Here is a 22,950-nt window from a genome sequence, read left to right on the forward strand (position 1 = left end):
TCAGACACAAAATATAACGCGGCGGAAAAGGTCTGGCTACTCGAGACTAACCAAACAAGCACATGTTGCTGTAAGTTTGCCAAGCCATTCTGTTATTACTATTCGCGAGTAAACAATACAGTCGTATACATTGTATTATTAACATCCCAACTAAACAAATACATAAAATACAATAATTGCTGATGCTTCAGCTGCCGCCCCTTTCAGCCGAAACGTCAGTAGTTGTATTTCGATTTATTAGTTTGGTTAAGATATCAAAGAATACAATGTACACAACCACTCACAAACTCTGTTGCAACTTTCTCAGAAAAGAGTCATAGTGTGCATACATCATCTGCTACAGCGACCCCCTGGACCGCAATTTCTCATCTATGTTGCAATCGTCATATCAGAGCCCTCACAAGTCGTAACCCCTTGACGTTTCTTTACAGCAAAATGATGTCATTATAATTTCCATACAATCAAACCGTCTTTCAGTACAGGGTAAACTAGCACCTTGTAAAAAAAGTTAAAAACTGCCTCCTACAACTCAATGATAGGAGACTTGTTTAGCTAACCTAATAATAGCAAAGCATCCATCTACAATCGCATATTGTGGCACATTACGATGCAACTAGACACCACGCTTGCAGTTCCAGTGCGATGGAGGAGGCCTTGGGCCGCGAGGCTTATCGACTCGATTCGGGAAACCTAGCACACGTCGTGTTCTACAAACAATACTCAAGCACACACTGATGCATTACTCACCGAGAGGATCATCAGACACAATCACAGTTGGCTTGTAAAGTCCCACACTTTGTAACGTAGGAGTAATACTTGGCGGTCCCAAGTCAGTCGGCTGTGTTCCAAAGCCTAGACACCATAAAAAGCCATACTCTCAACGATCAACAAGGATGACACTATGAGATAAATAAGTGCCATACAACAGGATGACATTACCAGCAGGTGGTGCAATGTCTAGTTTTGTCACAGAGGGCTTCGGCTGCTTCGATGGTTTATTTCGCTATAACAAATTCATGTATCAACCCTCAATCCAGTACATACAAACCACACAAGCAAACACCACGGCATCACCTTAATAAAGAAATTCTTCAACTTCTTGCCTGAACTTGGTTCTGATGGCGGCGGCACAGAGTTTGATAAATTTCCCGTGTTTTTAGGAAGTGTACTAAACATTGGATTTGGCGAAGGCAGTGAGACACCTGGTGAACTCCCGAATACTATATAATACCCATTGAGTTGTTCTCATCACAAACATACTAACGATACAACCAACCTTTGGGAGACTCTGATCTAGCTTTTACAATAGGCTGAGCCTCACTGGTGAGAGCATACTATACAGAAAGTAAACGATACAGTTGAGCATGCATAAGCAACTACAAGAACCAGAGTCCAAAAGTTGCAAAACATAAGACAGTTCATTCAATTTAACTCGTCTGTCTATGTAATTTCACGTAACCCGGTGTAATACAATTAGCTAAAAAATTTAGGCCTGTCTGCGTGTTTGTATGCCTGTCTCCTTGCCTACCCACCCACTGCTTAAATGCCTACCCACCCGCCTGACAGTCTCTCAAATACACTCGTCCACCGATCTGCTCTTCTGATTACCATCTACCTGTTCGTCCACTACAACAGCCGACTACTCGTTTCAAACGCTAAAGTCTTGGACGTCTTGTATGTATAATACACTACACAAACCTAAAACTCTATCTGACTCCATCAAAACAAGCACAAAGCCGTGAATAAGATGTTCCCTAATTGTAGTGTGTCGTACACATTGAGACACAGACCAACAGTCTAACTGCACTACCTCCAATGCTTACATAGAACTCCAACACAAAACAGTGATACATACCAACTTATTCGTCGTCACCACTGCATATGGTCCTTCTGTTACGTTTTCTCGATCAAGTTTATTGTAAGGCGTTTCTTTACCACTCAAACCATTCCCTCTCAAATTTGTTGACGTCGCTTTACTGGAATCTTCACCAACCACGTTATACGTCTCGTCCTGAGACATTTTCAACTCACTAACAATTGCACTGACCACATCGTAATCAATGTCCCTAACGCAGCCAACATCAACACTAACCTCGTTTAACACAAAAAACCCTTCTTACTTTGATTGAGATGTTCGACTTGTAGGTGTTGTAGCAACTGTGTCGTATTCAGTATGACGTGACTTATCAGTGCTAGAGGTAGTAAACTTCGAATATTCGTGACTGTTCGTGGGAGCATTGTCCCTTGACAACGTTCCATAACTGTCAGGAAATTCTGAACCAATAGCTCGATTAAATCCCGAATAATTACTTTGTTGTTGCTGTTGTTCGTTTACGTTAGCATGCCTTCGAAATTTATTTAGACTTCCAGCAGATGGCAAATTACCGTACACAGGTCCTCCAGCTGAGACGTTTTCTTGAGCCAAAAGAAGTTGATTTGACTCGGCAGTACGTGCAGGAACAGGAGGTGCAAACTCGTCGTCAGACATTGGTTCATTTCCCTCATTTGGATCCGCCCAAGCACTTTCGGATGACATCTCAAAAGCGTCAATATCTGTTGTCATTAGCTCTTCTGTTTCGAAATCAGCAAGCTCCCTTTGTACACTTTGTACACTTTGTACACTTGATGTTGACAATACAGATGGGTGCTTGGACCCATTCCCTGCTTTCTCTTTATCAGCCACCAGAGAATTACCGAGTAAGTCAGTGTTCTCATACGATACACGCCTATCCTTCTATACAAACACAGACACACGCATACATACAAACACAATTCCGATGACACACTGCATCAAGACAGAACCGAAACAACAGATGGTTTCAACGCGACTGCTGGTTTTCCAGGTTTCAGAAAGTCAACATTCTCGTAAACACTTGAAGCTTGATCTGACTTTGCCTTAACGTTAGCTGCAACAGGTTTATCAGGCGGCAAAGGAACTTTCCTAGCACTCTGTTGAACAGATTGACGTTTGGAAAGTTCGTTTTTGACCAACTTCAGCACGGCCTTGTATACCATAACGTACTGGTCCTGCAGGTAAACAAATATAATGTGTACATTGTATCATGTGCATGTCTCAGCTCTGACTCATTCACTCACTCACTTCACACACACACACACACACACACACACACACACACACACACACACACACACACACACACACACACACACAAATTCAAATACTTTCGTCTGAACCATCGCCATTCGCTGTTGTCTCATTTCACACACCAAGGTACTGAGACTAAATTTTGGTGAAACAGACTAGAGCAAAACCACAACATACAACAACGTCCTGACAAAGCTGATAACCACCTACTTTGTTCTTTATGAGTGATGAGATGTAGTCAATAGCACATACAGCTCCAGTACGACCACAGCCAGCACTAAATGTACAAAACAACACTACAGTACAACTCGACAGCCACATAAGCAAATAAGCACAAAAAACAACAGACAAGCAGAAACACATGCACAAACATACAAACACAAACACAACAACTCCAACCAACTACATTCATAATCACTAATACAACAGAAAACCCACAAAACTGAGTGTGCCATAATGTAGACCTGCAATGAACAACGATCGGGGGATGATCTCCAGCCTGAGCGTCACGCATCAATTCAACCATTTCAAGGATGGGATCAACCGTGTCAGGAACACCGTGATCTGGCCACGCCGTGTAGTGAAACTGAGTGACAGGCAGCTGCTCCTAGTTTCCAATTACACATCGTATCACACAATCATTAACAAACAACAATACATCTGATCATACTCCGTCGTATTCTGCCACCATGTTTCTGACAAGGAAGTCCTTCGAAACAGCAGCAGTAGGTACTGCCTTCAATACAATGTAGTTAATCTTGTGTCGCACAAACCACATCTTAAAATTTCTTAAATTGTGTTACCTCACTGATAATAATTCCATTCATATTGAGTACTTCGTCCGGTCCAGGCCAGTATCTCTTACATTTAGGCTGAAGAGCACAGAATGTTACACGTGCACACAAACATTTGCTGCAGCAGTAAACGTACTTTTCCCATTTCCACTTCATTGCACACCATGATAATGACCTGTAGCAATTCAAAGTCTGTCAAATGCAAGAACTATACCATGTATATCTGTGCAGGGTTCTCCCAAAGCATGGTAGCGTGGTGTTGCACCACTCTGAGCAGCCCTACCCAAGTGACCAGTCTTTCAGATGTGTTCTACCAGAGGTAGACATATAGTGCTATACACTGTACTCACATGTACAGTTAGCAGACGGCGATGGAGTGCACAAATAAGTGCAGAACACATCTCAGGCTGTAATCACTTCGTTCTTTTCCGTTTTGAAGCAAAAGGCTTCAGTAAATTAATAATGTATTTAATACACAGTTTGACCCACTGTTTTGAATCCTATTATATAGGTCTGGATCTCCGAGAGTACATTGCAATGAGAGGCGTCTCTGGCACCATCTCTGCCACGCTATTTTGAAATCCTGGGAAGAACCCTGCTGTGTATGCTTCTTTAACTATTTGTCCACCATCTGAGTAATGGCTGCCCACGTAATTGCCAGTCTGTCTGTCTGTCTGTCTGTTCATTCATTAATCCATCCATCTACCTATCCGTGTGTCTGTCTGTCTGTCTGTCGATGCTAAAATACTATAATTAGAACAGTTACATGCCAACCGTATGAAATCACAGTTCAATGTCAGTGACAAATTAGTCCAGAACAGTAGAACTACCTTGGATGTACTGACATCTCACCATACGACTACACTGTACACATTCATTTCTAATGTAATACACTGATACATCAGCAACCTCCCAGTTTACAACAATATGTCCAGTATTAGTCCTTTTCACTTTTAGCTGCTTAACTACAAATCCAATTGAAAAATGTGAATGGCTCTTTACACATGAACTAACAAGTTTAGACCTGCCAAGCAACATGATCATTTAATATCACTGAAGTCCATGTAGAGTAGAATGCAATTCAATAATCTACTAAAACATATATAGTTCAGGATATCACTGTGTGTAAACAAACAAGTATCTGTCACGCTTCCATTGCTAAAACAGTCCTGATTGTAGCTGCTTCTATTAAAGCCACATAACTACATATGATCAATTTAACGTAATTAACCACACCCAACAATGCCTAATTTTTTGCCTGCCTTTTGAAACTATGATGGGATAATCACTATAACACAACAATCCATCCATGCAACCAGTCATCTCTGCGTAGCCTTCATTTTCCTGATATTCTCACTTCGTTAGCACCAACACAAGCACCTCATCCTTATCTCAAACTAGACTGTAACTACTAGAAACACAGGACAACAGTATGACCTTTCTGTGAAGTCCATCGATTATTTTTAAAGCCAAGAAAGTGGTCAGCACGCTTCTTGTAATTTCAAATATAGCAGTATCCACAACTGCTTGCCAATACAATAGGTATCCAAGTAGCATGTACTCCTTCAATAACATGGCAACACAAGAGCTCGAAAATGTGCTTTGGGTATTCACCATCATACCAATGTGCTAGCAAAGTTTCATGGTTACCCAAAGTTAGTCTATCAAAAACATTTTGTTCCACAAGGTTTATTACGAATTCAGCTCATGCCAGTATACATGCTCCCAACATTGATGGAGCAATATTGCACTATGAAAATTTACAAACTAGACATGTGAGTCGCAAGCTTTAGTGGAAAGAGTTTTGCAATCGACACCACAGGTTTTGTGGCAAGAAATCCGCTGGACATTTAGTCATATGATTCACGTGACATTAGAATCAGTCTTGCCTACCTTTACGCCCAGACACCAAACCATTCTCCAGAAGTCGGCCACCGTTGCAGGCAACGGTCCTTGAGCTGCGACATACGCAATGTCTCCTGATGCTCCCTAGCCAAAGACGGACGTTAGTACATACGTCTACTCATGCACGACTTCCTTGTCAACTTTGACACGGAAGCAGGAGCATCATCAATTGAGCTATACTTTCACATAGCTTGCGTTGATGTAATCTGAGGCTTCCACGCCTTCCAGAATAGGCAGCTCAACTCGAGAATGATCATCTAGATAAGTTACAGTTACCAACAATTGCTTAACACGAGTTCCACACTATGACTGACATGGAAGGATATCCTTGTATCTATTTTTCTTCTTATTGACAGGAATTTTCCCAGCGTCGCTCGCGTACGCAGGACTCTGCTTGTACTTGTCTGTCTTTGCCTTCAGCTTCTACCCAACGCAGCGACGCTGTTGAGCGACTCAGATAGCATAAACAACGAAAACGCGATATGCACCTTGTATTCCTCTTCGAAGCCATCCTCACCGACAGCAGTTCTGCTCTTCAGCGACTTTACGTGCTCGATGAAGAAACGGAGACCGTCGGCAGCCATTCTCAGAGTCACACGCCCCCGAATAGCTCCTAACGCACGCTAAGTTTTAGTTAGAAGTGGGCGTTACTTCCCGTCACTGTACATTTCATGTTACTACCAGTGCAATGATGGAAGATCTAGAAGGTACAGAGCAACGATCGTTTAGAGAACTCACAGGTGTACAATTCTAAGTACTTAGTAAAGGGACTATTGAGTTTGACGATATTTTCTTGCGACCACCTGAATGTGTGGGTGGGAATTCTCTGAACTATCGTGCCTGTCTATTGTACTAGACTAAAGATAATTAGTTACAGTTACTGCTAGTTATAGTAAGTGCAAATGTTTAGGACTAGAAACGTTGATGTACGAAGCTTGGCAGCGTGGTGACATCGAAACGCAATTTGACATCATCTCATCTCGCTCATCTTCGAATTCCGCCTCTCAGTTGACGGTCAAAACGGCCTACGGAGTGATTTCCGTCGCAGCGAAACGAAATCATGCAGACATAATAAGGTTTCTAGCCAAACGCGTCGCTCAAGTCACAACTGTGGATTATCTAGAGTCTGTTGTCTACCCGTCAGCACTCGATGAAGCATGCAGGAGAGGACACCTGCAGAGTATCGAGACCCTTGTTGAGTTGGGGGCTCGTCCAGCTAACGAAATGCTGCATACGGCATTGTGCAACGGATATCTAGATGTGGCCAGGTTCCTTGACAGTAAAGGCGTCAGAGTTGATGACACTCAAGCAGAGGCCACACTTGGTGCTGTCTGCAGCAAAGGCAATCTCGATGCTGTCCGTTATATTGTTCATGATCTTTGCGTCGAACCCACTATGTTAAATTTTCTTGCTGCTTGTGTGAGCCAACAGTCCAAGGTCGTGTTGTACCTTATGATTAAAGGGTGTGGAGCGACTGCCGAGGTACTAGGGAAAAACGATGTGGTTGTGGAAGCTGTAGGTGAAGCTCTAGTAGAGAGAGTGAAAGTCGTGGACGAAACGGCGATCGCTGTGTGGAGGAAACTGAATCTGCTGTGGGTAAATTTCAATTGGTTCTTTCATTCATCTGTTGGTGCTCAGTATGTCGAGATCGATCTTTCAAACAACAAGTTGCATGAAATTCCGGTTGAATTGTTAAGAGGAGATCTGCCGTTTCTGATGACTCTGAGACTTAATCACAACAAGTTCAAGCATCTGCCGCCATTGTTGCATGAGGCTGCTACTGAAACAAATGATAGAGACAGTGATAATGTATTCGTAGAATCTTCATGTAACAGCCTCAACAGCTTTGGGACTGGAGTCAGTTTGTCAAGGTCAACAACACTTACATCTTAATTACTGTATTTGGCAATGCATGGTTAGTTGATCGATCAGCTTGACTGTCAGGCAGACGGATTGACAAACCAAGACAATGGCAAACTGACTTTAATACTATTCTTTTGGTTGTTGATTGTAAAGTTTTGATTGTTTTAAAATGTATATTATGACTAACAGTAAGATGCACACTAACAGAACTGCATGTAAGAATAGATGATGGTGTGTATAGTCTGCATTATGGTATCTGTATTTAGCTATTATGTTAAACTGAGTTCAGCAAGTGATGTAGGTATTAAATATACTTTGATGTTGGTATTACAATGCATCTATAGTAAAGAACAGACAGACAGAGACAGACAGACAAAGAGAAACGAGAAACAAACAGACAGGTAGAACATTGTGGTTTTATTTGTTGTTTTAGTGTGTTAGTGTGTAATAGTGATTATGATAATATATGGTTTTGACAGACAGTATTCTCAGCATTTGTTAGCTAGATAGTTTAGTGTTTTGTTTGGGGCCTTGGTGGTTGCTGGACAGTCTTTTAGTTTATGATGTGTGGATGTTTTGATGTTGATATGTGAAAATATACTACCATTGACAGACAGACACACAGACTATCACAGTAACTCTATAATCTAGTTGTTCACAGACTTCGTGACAGACACTTTGGTATTGTAGTGTGTGTATATGTATCTCAGATATCGGCATTATTTGTCAGACAGCCACATAATGATGAGTGAAAGACACAAGGAAGACTTCAACTTGTAGTATTTCATCGTTTTCATTTATTTATAGGAATCGGTTGACTGATTTGGATATTTCATACAATGACTTACGGAACGTTCCTCGGTACCTCTTTGAATTGCCCAGTCTGGTCATACTGAATCTGTCACACAATTGGCTCACTACCCTCAATCAAACAGAATCCACTATTCAAGAATCATCTCTGTTTTCAAGCTCAAGCAACAGTGCAAGTGGTGACAATCGAGAAGTGACATCAATAAGTGAAAGCAGTGTCCCCATGCAACAGTTTGCAAACGAAACATGTCCAAGAGTAATCTCACCGTGTTTTGAGAGCCAAGGAAGCACTGCTTCATCAGGCTTGGGTGCATCAGTGAGCCAGTTTGCAGTAGAGTGGCAATGTATTCGCCTGGAAAAGCTGGATGTGTCACATAATGCTCTCACTAGCTTGCCGGATGATGTTGCCCAACTTCGACATCTACGCAAGTTACGAGTTCATCACAACCACTTGAAGCGTTTGCCTAGTGTGTGGCACAGAAACTGCTGTTCGTATTTGGTATACAAAATTCTCGTACTGCTGTGTTCTGTTTGTGTTGAGGTGCTGTAATTTAATTTTAGGAGGAGTTGGATGCCAAGTGCAATTTTCTCGAATCTACTGCTTCATTGCTGTCTGACATTGACCCATCATGGAAGACTAGCTTGAAGTACATTGACCTGTCAAACAACAGACTGACGGAGTTTCCTTGTGAGGTATGCCAACTAGAGGCTCTGCGTTGCTGTCTCATCTATGGGAATTGGCTAACTGAAATACCAAAATCACTCAAGTGGATGACCAAGTGTCTTGAAAGGCTTGACCTTTCACACAACTTGCTGGGAACAGTTCCTTTTCTTAATACAGATGAATCAATGGCAGTGACTTCTGATACTGTTGCTGAAAGAAGCGGTCGACCCAGGAGTCAGCATGTATACGCTTCAGACGTTGAAGCCTATGTCTTGTCACCACGTCATTCACAAAGAAGGAGATCCAATTCTGAATCAAGTGCACTGTCGCTGGGACAGAGTCAAATCTCAGAAAGCTCTGTGAGCACTCACGTTACTGCCACTCTTCCTCGTCACATAAAATTTCATGAGCTGCAAGTAGCTATTGAAAAACGTTCTCCGAAATCTGACAGGAAGCTGAAGGATAGCTCTCCTTTCTTTAAAGCTGAAAATGACCCATTGGTTACTGCATTGGATGAATATTTCCATCTTCCTGAAGACCTCTGTCAACTCAAGCACGTTGATATTAGTTTCAATCAATTTGAAGACATTCCTCTCTGTCTCTGCAACATCTCCTCGTTGGCACAACTGATAATAGTCGGGTAAGACAGATTTTTAGTGTTATGTGTACGGTTACTGACTGGTTTTGATTTATTAAAGAAACGTGGGTATTCATCGACTACCTTTGGAATTGTCGAGGTGTTCTTTGTTATGGCAGCTCGACGTTCGTGGCCTAGACATTTCTTTTCCACAACAACTTCAAACTAGAGGTAAGCCAAACAGACAGGTAAACAGGCAACGGGCAGATCTTTGCTGAGATGGTCTCTGTTACAGTTTCAAAGAACACCTACCTACCAGTAAAGCAGACTCTGGCTTACATGAGTAAATTACTGAGATTTGAGGGGCCTGATTACTTCATCAAGTTGGTTATTGTGGGAGACAAGGTAACAATTCTTATGATTTGAAGAAATAACGGCGTTGATTACTGTTGTCTGGTCTGTACCGTTTAGATGTCAGGGAAAAGTAGTCTTTGTAAAGCACTTTGCAACCATCACAGTCTAGCAAATCAAGGAGCGTACAATCCGTCTCCGCCTGGTGTGACTTTCAAGGAGATTACAGTGTATCCCAAAGGAGCCATTCGCCCAACTAGCAGCGTAAGTAACCAGCTAATTTCTCATTTCCCTGGTTATTCTAATCAGTTTACGATTGTACAGACAGCTAACATGGGATTAGACTGCTGTGTTTGGGAAGTCACAGGTGCATACAGATTTCAACATGTATAGAACGTCAATTGACTATGATGAAATCTTTGGTCTTCGTTTAGATCCCCGAGTGTACAACTGTCTTGCCAGAACGTTTTTTACCAAACGCACCATCCATCTACTTGTATGGGACACTACACAAGGAAACCAGGGAGTGCTGTCCGTCAGAGAATGGCTTCAACGGATACCTGTACGTAAACTTGCATGCAATTTTCAATAAGGAATAAAATGTATACTTTGACTTCAACCAGCTTGTATCAATAGAGAGGCGACGATGCTTGTCCTGTTCTGGTGGTTGGCACACATGATGAACACGGGCAGCAAAACGCCAATACAATTACAGATGATCTCCAGACAGGCCAGTACCGGACTGTTAATGAGACCGTCTTCGTTTCGTCGAGGAACTCTTGGAGAAGCATTGAAAGCTTGCGATGTCTGATCTACACTCATGGCCGAGCCTATTGCCAGTCATTGTCCAAGGTCAGTTATGTACACCACAGATGGACGGATGGACGAATGGATGGATATTCTGTGTGTCATTTCTATGTGTCATTTCTGTATGCCATTTCTGTGTGCCATTTTTATGTGCCATCTAGACACATGGAAATGGCACATAGAAAGGCACATTGAATTTGCACATAGTAATGGCCATATTGTACTTGACTGTACAGTACAAAATGCATCGTCGAACCCATGACGACGAACAAATGGCGGGCAAACTGTCAGACACAGGATCGTTTCTATTGTCGTGTTCTCTGTCTGTTAGGTGCCAAAGTCCTACTCAGATATGAGACGCCAGTTCCGAGATCGATGCGTGAAGAAGGTGGGCCGTGATGGCCATCTACCACTGTTCACGAGCCGGCAGAATATCAGTAGTATCATTTCCGGAATAGAGTCTCATCTAAAATGGGACAGAGAATTTGCACCCGGTAAGCAAGTCATCACAATAAACCGTTGGAACGTGAATGAGACTCTCTAAAATTTTCTTTAGCCACTCGCTATCTGCAAGAGGTCGGTCAGCTTGTCTACTTTGATGATCCCTTTGAAAAATTGGGTCTCTTCTACTACACTGACCTACTCGCAGTCTTTTCAAAAATCGCAATTCTAGTTACACTCAGAATTACGATCGAGACTGGAGCCATAGAGCACGAGCAAGCAGTCAAAATGCTGTGTGACGACCGTCTAGGCCGCGACATGTTGCCGACGTTCTTGCGCCTGCTTGAGAGGATGGGAATCGCTTTTCCGATCTCGACTCACAGCGTGCTCGTTCCCACTCTCCTTCCGTCCAATCGGCCACGCCTCACAGCCAACCTGTCTAAACACCACACGGGATCTCACAACTCGCGCTTACGTTCGACTTCTCAGGGGAAAGATAGATATCAACTAAACCCCCGTGGTACTGTCCAGCGAGTTTACTCGCTGCACAGCATGCCCACAAATTTCATCCCTCAACTGGTGGCTAGAATCAAGTCCAGTTTTGATCGCTGGTATTCGTCTCATCAGGGAGGGCACCGGAAACGAACCGGAAGCGTCGTTGAGCTACCTTACTTAAGCGCTAGTCACGACAGGAGATATTCGCCGCGACGCACAGAGGTGGCTCGGATGGTCGATTTTGAGTGTTGGAAGTATGGCATTGTTGGCTTTTATGAAGGTGGACATCTTCTCGTGGAGAGTATTGATGGCCTCAGGGGAGAACAGACGAGAGTCAGCCTTTGTGGAATACAGATAACCGTGGCCGGTGATACGTCGGTGTTGGGCTTTGTCGTCGATCAAGTGGAGACTTTATTGACAGATTGGTTTCCAGGTTTGCATATGTTGACTGTTTGTCCAAATGCAGTATCCGTACCAATACTTAGTAGCTCTTGTGATTTAGCAGTAGAGATACTGCACGCACGCACGCACACACACACACACACACACACACACACACACACACACACACACACACACACACACACACACACACACACACACACACAAACTCTCGCTGCGCATGTGCACACAAGGCTTAACTTACTTAATAATCGTTTTTCTTCGCAGAGGTTGCATTGGCTGGTCCGGGAAGCTTTTACCATCTTGAACGAATAGTACTCAATAGAACCCTCGCACCAGAAATCGTTGTTCTACCGACAACTGCTGACCATCAGGCAACACCCCGGAGTTTACCGCTCGCCGGATCGGAGGACGCCCAACAGTTGGGCCTCTACGTCGTCGAGCAGTGCTGTGTTCACTGGCAGTCGCACGACACCATACGCTGTCCCAAAAGCAACCAACTCATCAAGCTCACCGACGTCATTCCTGACGTCCTACTGCAAGACGTGCCGGACGAGATGCACATCTCGGCCGACGAACTCTCGTTCTGTCCGACGGTCGAGAGTTTCATCGGTTTCGGCGGCGAGGCGGACGTCTACGTGCACACGTTTAGAGACACGCCGGTGGCGGTAAAGATATACAACATGTCTGTTGGGGTGATGAGCCCGGGTCCGTCCGTCGACGGGTCGTTTACCGCTGCTAGCCAGTTGGCTTCTATGCTCTTATCTAGTGTACAGTCGGTACGACAACTCGAGGCCGGGTTTCTTCAGACTAGTTTCTCTCTGCCCGAGACTGCAGTGAGGAGAAGTAAGGCCGCCATGCAGGTGGTCGACCACCTCGGAGACGAGCTGTGTTCGCTTGCCATCGCGTCGCGCGGATTATCAATGCTCGAAGCATTCAACAAGCTGAGAAAGGAGGCGACGTTCCTGTTGCAGTTGCGTCATCCGTGCGTCGTTCCGCTTGTCGGTTTCTGTCTGCGTCCGCTCTGTCTTTTGACGGAGTATGCTCCGTTGGGTTCTCTGTCGTCGGCGTTGACGAAGGTTCGTGAAGCGGAGGTCAATGATAAGAGTCTGAGCGTCTTGGAGAAAAGGTCGGCACGACCCTTGTTTCGAGACGGAGTCTTGGGACGAGCACTGACGTGGAAAATAGCGTTTCAGGTGAGTTCTGGTGTAATGTCGATTGAGTCCGAGACAAGTATCATAGGCGTGAGTGACTACCAGTGATTGTGACTCCCCAGTCACTGGTGCCTATGGGTGGCAGTGACCCACGCCTAGAAACCAGTGACTGGGAAGTCACCATAACCTAGACACCATGCATGCAGTGACTGCAGCTAGGCACGAGTGCCTCCCATTGGAATCTGCATGATTCTGCAAGTATTCTCTACACACAAGCAGTGTTTCTGTCATTGTATGCATATATGTAATGGTCATAAGGACCATATGACAAACGCGAACAACAGAATTCCCTTGACCCTGCCGTCAGCGAAACAAAAACAAAGCAGTAGTCTGCACAGCTGCTGCATGTTGGAGCTGGATTTCCATTACCTGTTTTGAGCATCTTTTCAGTTTGCAGCTGGAAAAGGACTGATTTGTTGGTTTTCCAGGCAGATAGCTGGAGACCTCAACTCCCGGATATGTCGTTGCTGTACAGCAAGACACGGAAGGGAGTCACTCACTCCTGGGGGAGCCACTCATGCCTTAGGCGGGTGTGACTGGGTAGTCGCTTATGCCGGGGAGTCACTGACGCCTCTGACACCGGATGTAGTCCGGCGGACTGATATTAGCAGCAGAATATGGTCAGGGTTAAGGTAGGGTCGTTGTTGGAGTTGGGGTTAGGGTTAGGGTTAGGGTTAGGAGTAGGGATGGGGATCATTATTATTCCCCAGACCCATTTCTCCGGACCATATTTGGCATGTCGATGTAGGCCGGACTGCATTCGGCCCCTCGCCATATTCTGCTGCTAATATCAGCTCCTCTGGACGATATCCAGGCCCGGACCCAATTCGGCACGACACCGTCATTGCGTTTCTGTGCAGTCGAAACTCATTTGTTGTTGTTCTTTGAGTAGGTGGCGAAAGCGTTAGAACATTTGCACGACAGCAGAGTCGTTTACCACGATTTGAAGTCGGCTAACGTACTTCTCTATTCAGTCGACATCAACACTCCTATCAACGTGAAGGTCGCCGATTACGGCATCTCGCAGTCTCTTTCTCTCTCTGGCGTCAAAGAGACTACCGCCCTCGGTAGTCCTGGATTTCAGGCTCCGGAACTCACCGCATTTGGCGTTCGCGAGCGGATCTTCGACGAGCAGGTTAGCAACGTCCGTACACACACACACACACACACACACACACACACACACACACACACACACACACACACACACACTCACACAGTCGTTTCGTAACCGCATTTCTTTTTCAGACCGACATCTTTTCGTTTGCGATGGTGTTGTATGAGCTGTTGACTGGGTATAGACCGTTTGCCCAGTCTCCCTATACCGCTCTTGAAATACCGGACAAGATCAGTCTCGGGGAGAGACCTCCGTTGGCCTTGGGCCACACGTTCACTCGCATCGTGGACTTGATGGAGCAAAGTTGGCGTCAGGAGTCACGGGACAGACCGACAGCTCGGCAACTTGTCACGATAATGCTGGAAGAATCGTTCGCTGTTCAACACTCGACGCTATCTATCCCTCGCTGCGTTTCAGCGGATCATGTTTGTGCCGCGGTCGACTACGCTCAGGTTACTCCTGTTAACTGTCTGACGGGCAGCAGGGAAGAAGGCATCGCAGCTCTGTTTCAAGCATCGCCTTCGCTTCCGAATGAAAGTGACCGGAAACAGCCTATTGATATGAAGCAATCAGGCGTTTTATGGGCCATCGGTGGTGTCGGTAGCAATCGCCGTCTGAGCGTCGTTAACGCTCAAACAGGACATGCTCAACTCAAAGAGATCTCTTTTCCTGGTAATCTAGACTTTATAATATTCGTTTTATATAAATAATTTATAAGTCATTGCCTTAGGTTCTGAGGTGATGTGCATGGCGTCTGTCGATGACCGACAGATGTGGCTCGGCGTCGAGCAGGCGGGTAGCATACCGGAAGTGCACGTTTACAGCACCCATGGTGCAGACTCTTCCTTTATGTGGGAATTCCAATGGAAGAGTCGCTTAGACGAAACACCGCTCGCAATTCTCAGTCAGAAATGCCCAAACGTTCAAGTAAACAGATTTCGTTATCCGTATATAGCATTAGAGATGTGCGTGAGCAGAATATGTTTTCTAGGAGTGGGATTACTGCGTCTTGTTAGGTTTAAGAGGCGGATTGATGACGGCCTTTTACGGTAAAGAGCGTCCAAGAGAAGATCTGCAAGAGGAGCTGGTGAGTAGTAGAAGCAGCTTAGCTGATTGGACTCGAACAAGACGAAAAAAAACGGCAAACTATCGAGACGCAATACGTCGTGAAGGCGAGCAAGCTCCCGCCTACTTGCCTCTCATCAGAGACCCGCACTTCAGTTGGGATCGCAACAGTTTCCGCGCCGTGGACCAGACCGAGAGACCGGTAACGTGTATGACGGCCGTCGGAACAGACGAAGTGTGGTGTGGCGCCGGTCCTCGCGTGTGCGTTCTCTCCCGCAGAGACAGCCCGCAGTCGTATCTGTCTCGCAGCTCCGTCATTCGCCTCCGTGGCTTTAATGCCACTCACATAGCGTGCGTCGGCATCTCCGTTTGGATAGCAGACAGCGACAAGTCCTTGTTGTGGCGATATGATGCAGACACAAAGGATATCACTACTTCTCTTGATCTCGGCAAGGTGTCCCCATCGGATCCGTTCCCTTGTAACGTTCCATCCTGTTTCTATTCAGCTGGGACAGACGCCGTGACTACTGGGGTTACTAAAAACATTTTAGAAGAAGCCGAATCTCGACAGGCTTCTACTCAACTCGAATCCGCAACGCCTAGCAGGAGCTTATCTCACACAGAGAGCCCTTTAAGAGATGACGAGATGGACGTCATGGGCAACGTTGGTGCTATAGCGGCTGTGGGTGATGCGCTATGGGTCGGTCGTCGGAGTGGAGACATACTTATAATCGATGGAAATCGAGGATCTAACGAGCTCCAAGTGGCTATCGGTTGTCTTCAACCATTGCGGACTAGTCCCCGCTTTGGATGCCCCGTTCGAACTCTCACGCCGTTGTCGTGCGGTTTGGTTGTAGTCGCAAGACTTTCGCGTCTTGAGGAGCTCTACAGCGAAGATTCGTTGCCGACAAGACTGCACTCGAACTACTTTAGTCGCGATCGCTCTCGCCGTGATTATAATGATGATGTTGAGCCGTTGGATGTGTGGGAAGCGTGGTCTTCACCAGAACTGACGTGGTTCAGAACTCAGCAATCACATCTCGACTAGCACTATCAAAACTCCTTACAAAACTTGTTGACATCGTAGCGACTATATATTTTGTAGCATTTGTATATGTTTAAATCTTGGCTCTCTTTTTATGTAGTTTCTATAGATAGCTGTTGGTTTGTAGTACGTGTTATTGCTTAATTATACGACTTAGCGCAAGAATGATGAACTGCCGGACATCGTGCATCTTTTTCTGGTCTAGCTAGGTCACGCAATACAGCAACAAAACTCAAAAATTAATAAATTAATATCGAATTAGTAGAAATTAGTAGGGCCGGACACACCCGTCTTTTTGATAAAATCAAATCATCATATTATCCAACTGGAAAACGAAAATCGCTAACACAGAAAGAAGCAAAAATCTAGACAAGTAACAACGATGACGTAGTCTTTCTACAAGTTTTCAATATTAATCACAGCCTTGGAACAGGGTTATAATAATAAGCGGTCGTTGATTTCCTGTACCCTCGTGCGGTTACGCAATAGAAGAATTACGTAGTGGGCCACCTCCAGCAGAGGCTATATAAAACCAAGTCTGTCTATCTGTCAAGAGCCCAAGAAGCCACCTTTCTATATTAAATAATATAATTTTAATATCTAATCAAGATCAGCGGAACGGAGAAAAATAATTTTAATATCTAATCAAGGGCAGTGGAACGGGGGGAGGAGAAAATGGAGGAATACCGAGGTCCAAGGGAACCGGGGACAGGAGGGGCGAGACAGTCCCTCCAATAACGGGTTTGGGGGCAGGGCATTGCCTCTCCAATACTGGACGCTATGTAATGAGACTTCGTTGCAGCGAACGAAAATCGATGAAAATACTTTTAATTAAGAAGTTTTGTTGCTGGTAAGTAGGATGGTGTTGCAGTTGACTCGCTTGATACACATTGTCGTGATCATGTGTGTGCATACATTCTGCTCTGGCTACTTCTGTCACAGATTAATCAATGACAAACCAACTATATTCAGTTAAAATCAAAATGGTGGCGGTCTGTTACCATATCCAACCTCCCCCCCAATCCAAAGGAGCTGCCGCCGCCCGAGTCTAAGCATATTAGACTGCTGTGTCCGCATACCTTTGTACAGCTACAGAAACAACGAACCTCTCTAACGTCTCCATCCGACTTCATTCTGCTTCGCACGACCAATGGAAAGGATGCGTCCAACTCGCGTATATACCCGGATATGCAACATTAATTATCCCGAAAAAATTGAATAATGGTGCATCTACAGTACTGTACAAGTACAACTTCTATATATCAGTACGCGTATCTATTACATACATTTATGTGCTTATACACCCATCAAAGCAAATTTTCTTGCAAAACCTTAATACTAGGCTAATCATGTCAAAAACGCTAAAACCCATAATGAATTCTATCTCTCTCATTCTCACAATCAAGTGAAAAGAACAACTACAATTCCTACCAGTACGACCACGAATAATCAATTTCCTGACTGATCCTCTTCCATGTTGTTCCACCTTAGTCCAGCAGAGGCGCCTGTTTCAAGGATTGTCCTATACACCTCGTCACGTGACAGTAGAGCACCAAACACATAAGGCTAAAGATATTAGACTTAGCAGTAAATGATATAATAGACATGGCACGTGTTTCCCACCTTCTCTTGTTCAGTAACAGTAATTTCAATAGAAAGTCCTTTGCCAGGTAGAAACCCGAATGGTTTAAACTACCATAATAAATAATTGTGAGTGCCTAATGTTTGTGTGTGCACAATTTCACACACACACACACACACACACACACACACACACACACACACACACACACACACACACACACACACACACACACACACACCAAACATATAAACATATAAACAAATGAAAATGAATACCCAACAATGACAACACCAACAACAACAACAACAAACACCACACAACACCTTTCTGACTGAGACGACATCCTGTAAAGGGATAAGAATATAATCATCTTGCCGGAGACTGCCTTTATTCTTTCTAAACAATCTCTCAAACACCAGAAAGCTACCAAAACCCATTCATCACATTCACTCACTACACACTAGAACCACCACCCCTCATACCTAGTCGTAAGGTACAATTTTCCAGACTTGAGCATGTGCAACACCGACAGACTTCGATCGATAAGCTGGCAGGCAACACCATCATCGAGAGCTATAACACACATAACAGCAATGGCAGCACAAGTTCTGACACACTAGTCAGTTATGATCTTCATACGCTTTATTCGTGCTTCAGGAGGATCAATCACAAATCGCTGACAAAACTCGTAGTCTGCAGGAGTAAGAGTCGGTTGTGCTGACTCGCGTCTGGCATGTTCAGGAGTAGCGACAACTACACGTCGACGTCTTATATCCTACACACAACAATGCAATAACATTTGCAACACATGACAGTTAGATCACATGCTGCTAACAATGTACACCACACATCACACACACACACACACACACACACACACACACACACACACACACACACACACACACACACACACACACACACACACACCAACACACACACACACACACACACACACACACACACACCAACACACACACACACACACACACACACACACACACACACCACACACACACACACACACACACACACACACACACACACACACACACACACACACACACACACCGATTTAATCCAAATTTTGGTGATTTTGCTACAGAGTGGGGCGATACATGAAGACTATGCTATGCATCACAATCTAGTTTGTTCCCTCATCAATAAGAATACAAAATAATTATCAAAAATTTGAAACATCTAACACGGTGGACTGTCTAGGTCTGTAACCCTTCCGGCCATTTCAGTTTTCAATTTTTCAATTTTTAATTTCATTTTTAATTTTAATTTTTTAATTTTTTGTCAAACGTTTTCAATTATTTTGCCTACATACTGCATAGGAATATTGCATTGCAAGCGATATGTCTCTACATTATTTACAACATCAGTACTGATTCAACAGCTGCATTATACCCTTTCTGTCTCGGACAGCTCGTAGTAATTCTTTAGTTGCTCGTCAGTAGGAAGACCTTTGTATAACCTTGAAATAGATCCATACCGCTTTTCCACCTTTTCAAAAACAATCAAGTATGACATCATTACACCATCAGTCTATGAGCAAGTGACAAACCCTCGGAAAGGCAATATAAATGGGACGAACGATAAATATCTTCACACCAACAGCCATAACTAAACACACAAAGTAACGAGATGTGAACTACGTCATGTACATGATATGAAAGAAAATTAAATAAATAAATAAATAATATGTAACATCATGACTAAGAGATATCAGTACAGTAACACTAAAACCTTGGACTGTATACACCATATCAAGTTCAAAACTACATACAAAAGTATTATCATGTAATAAACATTATTGGTAAATAAGTAATACAAACCACAGCTTTCCAGCAACACTTGACCCACTTAAAAATTTTCACGAACACAACATTATTTACCAATGCATTTAAACACCAAACGACCGGGAAGAAATGTTGTAAGAAGAAACGCCCACATCAAGATCATCATCAGCTTTTTCGTAGCTTTTGGTTCATGCCAAAGAAACAAACTGTAGCAAACAATGTGGTCATCACAAACAATGAATGAATTCACAGCTACATCTGACAAACTTCTTTATTTTCTCTGCATTATCAGAAGCAAATGCCAGTTTATTCTATTAGAACAGAATCGGTAAATTAACATGCTCAACACATCTCATCAGATCACGTATCACGTATCACACCTGCACATGTCGAGCAACATCCAGAATCAAATGCATTTTGTTTTCTGTGATCGTCTAAATACCACAGCAAATTATGTCAGAGTAACAACATGAGCACATAGAGTAATCGAAGTCGGACCTCTTCAATAGGTTGATCCATCGTAAAACCAAACTGAGATGCAATCCCGCTGCACAGGATAAAACATGCAATTATAAGCAGTTAAACAGATTACAACAGCATTTGGCTAACGTGGCATAGAAGTAGTTTACTATAAGCTTTCCAATACACAACAGAAGTAGTAGAGGAATCAAAAGGTCAAGCCAAGCTGCATACATGTACACCTGAGAAATACATCAATGTAATCGTAAAGTAATGGAGTGAATTAAATACACGAGTTTACCACAAAAACAGTAAATGTTAGAAAAGGGTTGTTCCATGAGATGACGGATTTAAGCCAAGTGGCACTTCTCAACAACAATTTCAAGTGTTTTCCTTAGAAAGAACAGTAACCATGCATTGCAACATTGCAGTGTAAACCGCGCGCGTGCACACACACACACACACACACACATTCATTCATTCATTCATTGTCCACTACTCGTGTACGAGTTCACGACTTCTCTACTGATTAGAATTCAACCAACGCTTGTAACCTTGTTCATGTGCATAGAGACCAATATGAGAATGACAATCGCGATGACAGATGGCACATACATATTGACTTGTAGTTACTACTTGTGCCATTTGCTGATGTATGTGTCGTCGTTCCTCCAATTCTTTCATTCTCTCATCCTCAAAATTCTTCAGACCAGATGACACTTTCTTCCTCCAAACCAAATGATCAGACATCAGTGACTCCCAATTGTCCTTATTGATGCCCACATTCTGCAGATGATGACGCAACATGTCTTTATATCTAAGTTTTGGCCACCAGTTCTTCTCTTAGCATTTAACAACTGTCCATAGAACACTTGCTTAGGTAGCCTTCCGTCATTCATTCTTGTGACATGACCAACCCATTGTAGTTGTTGTTTTTTAATCCCTGTCATACCAGATCGTTTCAGAACCTCACCATTTGACACTCTTTCACTCCAATGAATTCGCAAGATACGATGCACACTACGAAGACGAAATTTTTCAAGTTCTTTAATGTTTCTCCTGTAAAGCGTCCATGATTGTGACTGATATAAAAGAGTTGTAAGAATGACCGCCTTGTATACTTCGATTTTAGTTTTACTTTGATACCTCTTTGACTCCACAGCCTCTTTGAAGTTCACCATATGATCTGTTTGCTTTTGCAAGCGTGTAGCAATGTCATTATTTATGGTGCAATCATCAGAAATGACACTACCAAGATAAGAAAATGTAGATACTTTCTTTAATGCTTCTCCAGAAACAAAGATATCATCAGCTGTTGTTTCTGCTCCTGGAGCAGGTTGAAACAAACATTCTGTCTTTTTATATTAATTTGTCACACACACACACACACACACACACACACACACACACACACACACATCTTGTCAAGAGTACACGTACTTACCAAATCGTTTCAGACTCTTCTTCAGCCTACCATAACACAATAACCAATAGAAAAACAAAAAATGCTAATTTTCTGTTCCAAGACGAGAGCAGCACCTTTTGTATGTTAGTGGAAAATTTGACATAACCAGAGAGTCTGGTTCAGGTTGTTCATCAGTAAAATCAATCATTTTGTCTAAAATCTGTAAACATTAAAGCACCAAATTTCACTTCCTATCAAGATGTAAACTTCAGTAGAACACAACTAACCCAGCTCGTCACTCTGCCCCTCCAACCCAGTGCAGTCTCTGTCTCACTTTGAGACTGAGATGGTTCCATCACTTGTTCCTCAGAACCGTCAGAGGAACCTAAATCTTCAGCCCGTTGTAGTCTAGCCTCTATTTGACTAACTTCTTCGTTCATAAAATCATCTCTATCAACGGTCTCCCAGCTGTCTAGAGGATCTCGATCAACTGTCTGCTCTCGCATTGTTGCAAGCATCCTCTCCAACTCACTTACTCGTTTTTGTAAAAGTTTGTTTGATTTTTTCTCTTCTTTATATTGCTTCACAAGGTCTCGACTCTGCAGTGACTTCAACTCTTCTTCTAAAACACAAAAATAAGTTGAGAGTCCGGCGTATATTACTCTCGCACCCGCAACGGTCTGGGCTCCAAATGTCTGACTCACCCAGTTCTGCATTCTTTATCAAGGAGTCTCCTAGCTGGTCTCCTAACTGTTCTAACTGCTCTTCGAATGCCTTCCTTTCTTCATACGACCACGGACTAGCCTCATTTTCCTTAGCATTCGCCTCACATTTCAATTTCAATTCCTCTGCACTTTCTACATCTGTTATGTCATAGCAATCGTTGTCTGTTCCATGCGATTCGCCTCTCTTCACTATCGAGCCAAGCTTCTCTTTCAAATTCAACCTCTTTCGCAACATCTGATCTAGTCTCACTTGTCGCTACAGATACGCAACGCGCGCTATGTTGCAAAATAAGTCACGTGCATCAGCCGTGCACT

The 22,950-nt window shown here is 43.6% G+C and overlaps 4 protein-coding genes across 4 annotated transcripts; 2 read left to right on the top strand and 2 right to left on the bottom strand.

Moving 5' to 3' along the window:
* Positions 1 to 420: 420 nt before the first annotated feature.
* On the bottom strand, positions 421 to 6,412 carry LOC134197371 (tyrosine-protein phosphatase non-receptor type 61F-like). Its single transcript, XM_062666684.1, has 18 exons — positions 6,294 to 6,412; positions 6,120 to 6,228; positions 5,986 to 6,062; positions 5,794 to 5,889; positions 4,037 to 4,075; positions 3,910 to 3,978; positions 3,777 to 3,842; positions 3,571 to 3,713; positions 3,317 to 3,383; positions 3,184 to 3,261; positions 2,803 to 3,027; positions 2,121 to 2,734; positions 1,856 to 2,066; positions 1,277 to 1,334; positions 1,075 to 1,220; positions 940 to 1,003; positions 748 to 852; positions 421 to 690 (listed from the first exon to the last, which is right to left on the bottom strand). The coding sequence occupies exons 1-18, from the start codon at positions 6,387 to 6,389 to the stop codon at positions 614 to 616; spliced, it is 2,340 nt and encodes a 779-aa protein (XP_062522668.1). The 5' UTR covers positions 6,390 to 6,412; the 3' UTR covers positions 421 to 613.
* Positions 6,413 to 6,493: 81 nt separating this feature from the next.
* On the top strand, positions 6,494 to 11,586 carry LOC134197690 (leucine-rich repeat serine/threonine-protein kinase 2-like). Its single transcript, XM_062667035.1, has 13 exons — positions 6,494 to 6,545; positions 6,716 to 7,676; positions 8,476 to 8,977; positions 9,040 to 9,782; positions 9,841 to 9,950; positions 10,015 to 10,124; positions 10,191 to 10,334; positions 10,395 to 10,437; positions 10,505 to 10,632; positions 10,707 to 10,922; positions 11,209 to 11,371; positions 11,434 to 11,496; positions 11,561 to 11,586. The coding sequence occupies exons 1-13, from the start codon at positions 6,494 to 6,496 to the stop codon at positions 11,584 to 11,586; spliced, it is 3,261 nt and encodes a 1,086-aa protein (XP_062523019.1).
* On the top strand, positions 11,484 to 16,821 carry LOC134197535 (leucine-rich repeat serine/threonine-protein kinase 1-like). Its single transcript, XM_062666879.1, has 6 exons — positions 11,484 to 12,246; positions 12,483 to 13,411; positions 14,322 to 14,564; positions 14,678 to 15,218; positions 15,277 to 15,473; positions 15,538 to 16,821. Exons 1-6 carry the CDS (start codon positions 11,607 to 11,609, stop codon positions 16,657 to 16,659), a joined length of 3,672 nt encoding a protein of 1,223 aa, XP_062522863.1. The 5' UTR covers positions 11,484 to 11,606; the 3' UTR covers positions 16,660 to 16,821.
* Positions 16,822 to 17,865: 1,044 nt separating this feature from the next.
* On the bottom strand, positions 17,866 to 22,870 carry LOC134197052 (GRAM domain-containing protein 4-like). Its single transcript, XM_062666295.1, has 17 exons — positions 22,615 to 22,870; positions 22,198 to 22,532; positions 22,045 to 22,130; positions 21,950 to 21,975; positions 20,807 to 20,898; positions 20,656 to 20,747; positions 20,545 to 20,593; positions 20,427 to 20,480; positions 20,314 to 20,357; positions 20,143 to 20,252; positions 19,812 to 19,870; positions 19,655 to 19,750; positions 18,881 to 19,016; positions 18,724 to 18,814; positions 18,565 to 18,664; positions 18,280 to 18,348; positions 17,866 to 18,222 (listed from the first exon to the last, which is right to left on the bottom strand). Exons 1-17 carry the CDS (start codon positions 22,868 to 22,870, stop codon positions 18,106 to 18,108), a joined length of 1,812 nt encoding a protein of 603 aa, XP_062522279.1. The 3' UTR covers positions 17,866 to 18,105.
* Between the last annotated feature and the right edge of the window lie 80 nt (positions 22,871 to 22,950).

The sequence above is a fragment of the Corticium candelabrum genome, chromosome 22 (genome assembly GCF_963422355.1).
Source record: "Corticium candelabrum chromosome 22, ooCorCand1.1, whole genome shotgun sequence".
Taxonomy (NCBI): domain Eukaryota; kingdom Metazoa; phylum Porifera; class Homoscleromorpha; order Homosclerophorida; family Plakinidae; genus Corticium; species Corticium candelabrum.